General features: G+C 54.1%; 1 protein-coding gene across 1 annotated transcript; it reads left to right on the top strand.

The window, feature by feature from the left end:
* The first annotated feature begins 1697 nt into the window (after nucleotides 1-1697).
* LOC126232373 (uncharacterized) lies at nucleotides 1698-3038 on the top strand. Its single transcript, XM_049942647.1, has one exon. It carries the CDS (start codon nucleotides 1698-1700, stop codon nucleotides 3036-3038), a length of 1341 nt encoding a protein of 446 aa, XP_049798604.1.
* The last annotated feature ends 2767 nt before the right edge of the window (nucleotides 3039-5805 follow it).

The following is a 5805-nucleotide window of genomic DNA, read 5'->3' as shown; positions in this document are numbered from 1 at the left end:
CGGAAGCGGCTGCGCGGAAGCGGCTGCGCGGAAGCGGCTGCGCGGAAGCGGCTGCGCGGAAGCGGCTGCGCGGAAGCGGCTGCGCGGAAGCGGCTGCGCGGAAGCGGCTGCGCGGAAGCGGCTGCGCGGAAGCGGCTGCGCGGAAGCGGCTGCGCAGGAACGGCTGCGCAGAAGCGGCTGCGCAGTAACGGCTGCGCAGAAACGGCTGCGCAGAAACGGCTGCGCAGAAACGGCTGCGCAGAAGCGGCTGCGCAGAAGCGGCTGCGCAGTAGCGGCTGCGCAGAAGCGGCTGCGCAGGAACGGCTGCGCAGGAACGGCTGCGCAGGAACGGCTGCGCAGGAACGGCTGCGCAGGAACGGCTGCGCAGGAACGGCTGCGCAGGAACGGCTGCGCAGGAACGGCTGCGCAGGAACGGCTGCGCAGAAGCGGCTGCGCAGAAGCGGCTGCGCAGAAGCGGCTGCGCAGAAGCGGCTGCGCAGAAGCGGCTGCGCAGAAGCGGCTGCGCAGAAGCGGCTGCGCAGAAGCGGCTGCGAAGAAGCGGCTGCGCAGAAGCGGCTGCGCAGAAGCGGCTGCGCAGAAGCGGCTGCGCAGAAGCGGCTGCGCAGAAGCGGCTGCGCAGAAGCGGCTGCGCAGAAGCGGCTGCGCAGAAACGGCTGCGCAGAAACGGCTGCGCAGAAACGGCTGCGCAGAAGCGGCTGCGCAGAAGCGGCTGCGCAGAAGCGGCTGCGCAGAAGCGGCTGCGCAGGAACGGCTGCGCAGAAGCGGCTGCGCAGAAGCGGCTGCGCAGGAACAGCTGCGCAGGAACAGCTGCGCAGGAACAGCTGCGCAGGAACAGCTGCGCAGAAGCGGCTGCGCAGAAGCGGCTGCGCAGAAGCGGCTGCGCAGAAGCGGCTGCGCAGAAGCGGCTGCGCAGAAGCGGCTGCGCAGAAGCGGCTGCGCAGAAGCGGCTGCGCAGAAGCGGCTGCGCAGAAGCGGCTGCGCAGTGGCGGCTGCGCAGTGGCGGCTGCGCAGTGGCGGCTGCGCAGTGGCGGCTGCGCAGAAGCGGCTGCGCAGAAGCGGCTGCGCAGAAGCGGCTGCGCCGAAGCGGCTGCGCAGAAGCGGCTGCGCAGAAGCGGCTGCGCAGAAGCGGCTGCGCAGAAACGGCTGCGCAGAAGCGGCTGCGCAGAAGCGGCTGCGCAGAAGCGGCTGCGCAGAAGCGGCTGCGCAGAAGCGGCTGCGCAGAAGCGGCTGCGCAGAAGCGGCTGCTCAGAAGCGGCTGCGCAGAAGCGGCTGCGCAGAAGCGGCTGCGCAGAAGCGGCTGCGCAGTAACGGCTGCGCAGAAACGGCTGCGCAGAAGCGGCTGCGCAGAAACGGCTGCGCAGAAACGGCTGCGCAGAAACGGCTGCGCGGAAACGGCTGCGCGGAAGCGGCTGCGCGGAAGCGGCTGCGCGGAAGCGGCTGCGCAGGAACGGCTGCGCAGGAACGGCTGCGCAGGAACGGCTGCGCAGGATCGGCTTCGCAGGAACGGCTGCGCAGGAACGTCTGCGCAGGAACGTCTGCGCAGGAACGGCTGCGCAGGAACGGCTGCGCAGGAACGGCTGCGCAGGAACGGCTGCGCAGGAGCGGCTGCGCAGGAGCGGCTGCGCAGAAACGGCTGCGCAGTAACGGCTGCGCAGAAACGGCTGCGCAGAAACGGCTGCGCAGAAACGGCTGCGCAGATGCGGCTGCGCAGAAGCGGCTGCGCAGAAGCGGCTGCGCAGAAACGGCTGCGCAGAAACGGCTGCGCAGTAACGGCTGCGCAGAAACGGCTGCGCAGAAACGGCTGCGCAGAAACGGCTGCGCAGAAGCGGCTGCGCAGAAGCGGCTGCGCAGAAGCGGCTGCGCAGAAGCGGCTGCGCAGAAGCGGCTGCGCAGAAACGGCTGCGCAGAAACGGCTGCGCAGAAACGGCTGCGCAGAAGCGGCTGCGCAGAAGCGGCTGCGCAGAAGCGGCTGCGCAGAAGCGGCTGCGCAGAAGCGGCTGCGCAGAAACGGCTGCGCAGAAACGGCTGCGCAGAAACGGCTGCGCAGAAGCGGCTGCGCAGAAGCGGCTGCGCAGAAGCGGCTGCGCAGAAGCGGCTGCGCAGGAACGGCTGCGCAGGAACAGCTGCGCAGGAACAGCTGCGCAGGAACAGCTGCGCAGGAACAGCTGCGCAGGAACAGCTGCGCAGAAGCGGCTGCGCAGAAGCGGCTGCGCAGAAGCGGCTGCGCAGAAGCGGCTGCGCAGAAGCGGCTGCGCAGAAGCGGATGCGCAGAAGCGGCTGCGCAGAAGCGGCTGCGCAGAAGCGTCTGCGCAGAAGCGTCTGCGCAGAAGCGTCTGCGCAGAAGCGTCTGCGCAGAAACGGCTGCGCAGAAGCGGCTGCGCAGAAGCGGCTGCGCAGAAGCGGCTGCGCAGAAGCGGCTGCGCAGAAGCGGCTGCGCAGAAGCGGCTGCGCAGAAGCGGCTGCGCAGAAGCGGCTGCGCAGAAGCGGCTGCGCAGGAACGGCTGCGCAGGAACGGCTGCGCAGGAACGGCTGCGCAGGAACGGCTGCGCAGTAACGGCTGCGCAGTAACGGCTGCGCAGAAACGGCTGCGCAGAAACGGCTGCGCAGAAGCGTCTGCGCAGAAGCGTCTGCGCAGAAGCGTCTGCGCAGAAGCGTCTGCGCAGAAGCGTCTGCGCAGAAGCGTCTGCGCAGAAGCGTCTGCGCAGAAGCGTCTGCGCAGAAGCGTCTGCGCAGAAGCGGCTGCGCAGAAGCGGCTGCGCAGAAGCGGCTGCGCAGAAGCGGCTGCGCAGAAGCGGCTGCGCAGAAGCGGCTGCGCAGAAGCGGCAGCGCAGAAGCGGCTGCGCAGATGCGGCTGCGCAGGAGCGGCTGCGCAGGAGCGGCTGCGCAGGAGCGGCTGCGCAGGAGCGGCTGCGCAGGAGCGGCTGCGCAGGAGCGGCTGCGCAGGAGCGGCTGCGCAGGAGCGGCTGCGCAGGAGCGGCTGCGCAGGAGCGGCTGCGCAGGAGCGGCTGCGCAGGAATGTGATAAATCTTCTTGATTAGGTACTTCCTTCCTTTGCTTTATATTTTTAAAAATGTTATTCCAATGGTCACTAGAAATAATCAATGTGCTGCACAAATTGTGGTACATGTTTGATCCCACTCAGCAGGGAGATTCCGTTTGATGACTGCTATGTTTGTTCTACCATCGAGACTAATATGTTTGTTCTACCATCGAGACTAATATGTTTGTTCTACCATCGAGTGTGATTTTGTTGGATAAGAACCATCACTCCCAGCATTCTGTCTATTGGAGTTATTGCGTAATACTTATTTCTTTTGCTAGGTGCATCTTTTAATTGATACCATTATCACTTTTATTCATCAATTTCTCAGTGGAGTAATGTATTTGAATTGTGAAATGTGGTTAAGTGTTTGTTGTTTACAACAGGGACATTTGGTTGTATGGCCACAAAGCAGATTCTCCATTCAACGGGTTATTTGTGCTTATGGGACACCACATGCATCTTACTGAATAAATGATGTTCGGAATGTGATAAATCTTTTTGTTTAGGTATCTCCTTCAGTTGCTTTATATTATACAAAATCTTATTCCAATGGTCACTAAAAATAATAATTTGGTGGACAAGTTGTGGTACATGTTTTTTTCCCTCTCTGCAGGGAGATTCCATTTGATGACTGCTATGTTTGTTCTACTATCGAGTGTGATTTTGTTGGATGGGAACCACCACTCCCAGCATTCTGACTATTGGAGTTATTAGGAAAGACTTCTTTCTTTTGCTAGGTGCTTCTTTTGATTGATACCGTTTTCACTTATATTCATCAATTTCACAGTGGAGTAATGTATTTGTGTTGTGAAATGTGGTTAAGTGTTTGTTCTCTATAGCAGGGTCATCTGGTTGTATGGCCACAAAGCAGATTCTACATTCCATGGTTTTTTGTGCATATGGGACACCACATACATCTTACTGAATAACGGATGTTCGGAATGTGATAAATCTTCTTGTTTAGGTATGTCCTTCAGTTGCTTTATATTATGAAAAATCTTATTTCAAAGGCCACTAATAATAATCAACATGCTGCACAAATTGTGGTACATGTTTCTTCCCTCTCTGCAGGGAGATTCCATATGATGTTTGCTGTGTTTGTTCTACCATCGAGTGTGATTTTGTTGGATGGGAACCACCACTCCCAGCATTCTAACTATTAGATGTATTATTGAAGACTACTTTCTTTTGCAAGGTGCTCCTTTTGATTTATACCGTTATCACATATATTCATCAATTTCACATTGGAGTAATGTATTTGTGTCGTGAAATGTAGTTGATTGTTTTTCTCTACAGCAGGGTCATCTGGTTGTATGGCCACAAAGCTGATTTTTAATTCAATGGTTTTTTTGTGCATATGGGACACCACATACAACATACTGAATAACTGATGTTCAGAATGTGATATATCTTCTTGTTTAGGTATCTCGTTCATTTGGTTTATATTTTTAAAAGTATTATTCCAGTGGTCATTAAAAATAATCAATGTGCTGCATGAATTGTGGTACATGTTTCTTCCCTCTCAGCAGGGAGATTTCGTTTGATGACTGCTATGTTTCTTCTACCATCGAGACTAATATGTTTGTTCTACCATCGAGTGTGATTTTGTTGGATAAGAACCATCACTCCCAGCATTCTGTCTATTGGAGTTATTGGGTAATACTTCATTCTTTTGCTAGGTGCATCTTTTATTTGATACCTTTATCACTTTTAGTCATCAATTTCACAGTGGAGTAATGTATTTGAATTGTGAAATGTGGTTAAGTGTTTGTTCTTAACACCAGGGTCATCTGGTTGTATGGCCACAAAGCAGATTCTCCATTCAGTGTTTTTTTTGTGCATATGCGACTTCACATGCACCCTACTGAATAACAGATGTTCCTAATGTGATAAATCTTATTGTGTAGGTGTCTCCTTCAGTTGCTTTATATTTTTAAAAATCTTATTCCGATGGTCACTAAAAATTACCAGTGTGCTTCACAAATTGTGGAACACGTTTCTTCCCTCTCAGCAGGGAGATTCCGTTTCATGACTGCTATGTTTCTTCTACCATCGAGTGTGACTTTGGTCAATGGGAACCACCACTCCCAGCATTCTGACTGTTGTAGTTATTAGCAAATGCTTCTTTCTTTTGCTAGGTGCTTCCCTTGATTGATACCGTTATCACTTCTATTCATCAATTTCACAGTGGAGTAATGTATTTGAATCGTGAATTTTGGTTAAGTGTTTGTTCTTTACAGCAGGGTCATCTGGTTGTATGGCCACAATGCAGATTCTCCATTCAACGGGTTTTTTGCGCATATGGGACACCACATGCACCTTACTGAATAACGGATGTTCGGAATTTGATAAATCTTGTTGCTTTATATTTTAAAAATTTTATTCCAATGGTCACTAAAAATAATAAATGTGCTGCACAAATTGTGGTACATGTTTCTTCCCTCTCAGCAGGGACATTCCGTTTGATGACTGCTATGTTTGTTCTACCATCGAGTTTGATTTTGTTGGATAAGAACCATTACTCCCACCATTCTGTCTATTGCAGTTATTGGGAAGTACTTCATTCTTCTGCTAGGTGCATCTTTTGGTTGATACCGTTATCACTTTTATTCATCAATTTCACACGGGATTAATGTATTTGACTCGTTAAATGTGGTTAATTGTTTGTTCTTTACAGCAGGGTCATCTGGTTGTATGACCACAAAGCAGATTCTCCATTCAAGGGGTTTTTGTGCATATGGGACACCACATGAATCTTACTG

The sequence above is a fragment of the Schistocerca nitens genome, unplaced genomic scaffold, assembly GCF_023898315.1.
Source record: "Schistocerca nitens isolate TAMUIC-IGC-003100 unplaced genomic scaffold, iqSchNite1.1 HiC_scaffold_468, whole genome shotgun sequence".
In the NCBI taxonomy this organism is placed as follows: domain Eukaryota; kingdom Metazoa; phylum Arthropoda; class Insecta; order Orthoptera; family Acrididae; genus Schistocerca; species Schistocerca nitens.
Note: the sequence above shows the minus strand (reverse complement) of the source record. Positions and strands in the feature narration are given on the sequence as shown.

Excerpts from the sequence above, each read along its gene's own strand:
- LOC126232373 (XM_049942647.1), top strand. The coding sequence starts at position 1,698 with ATGCGGCTGCGCAGAAGCGGCTGCGCAGAAGCGGCTGCGCAGAAACGG.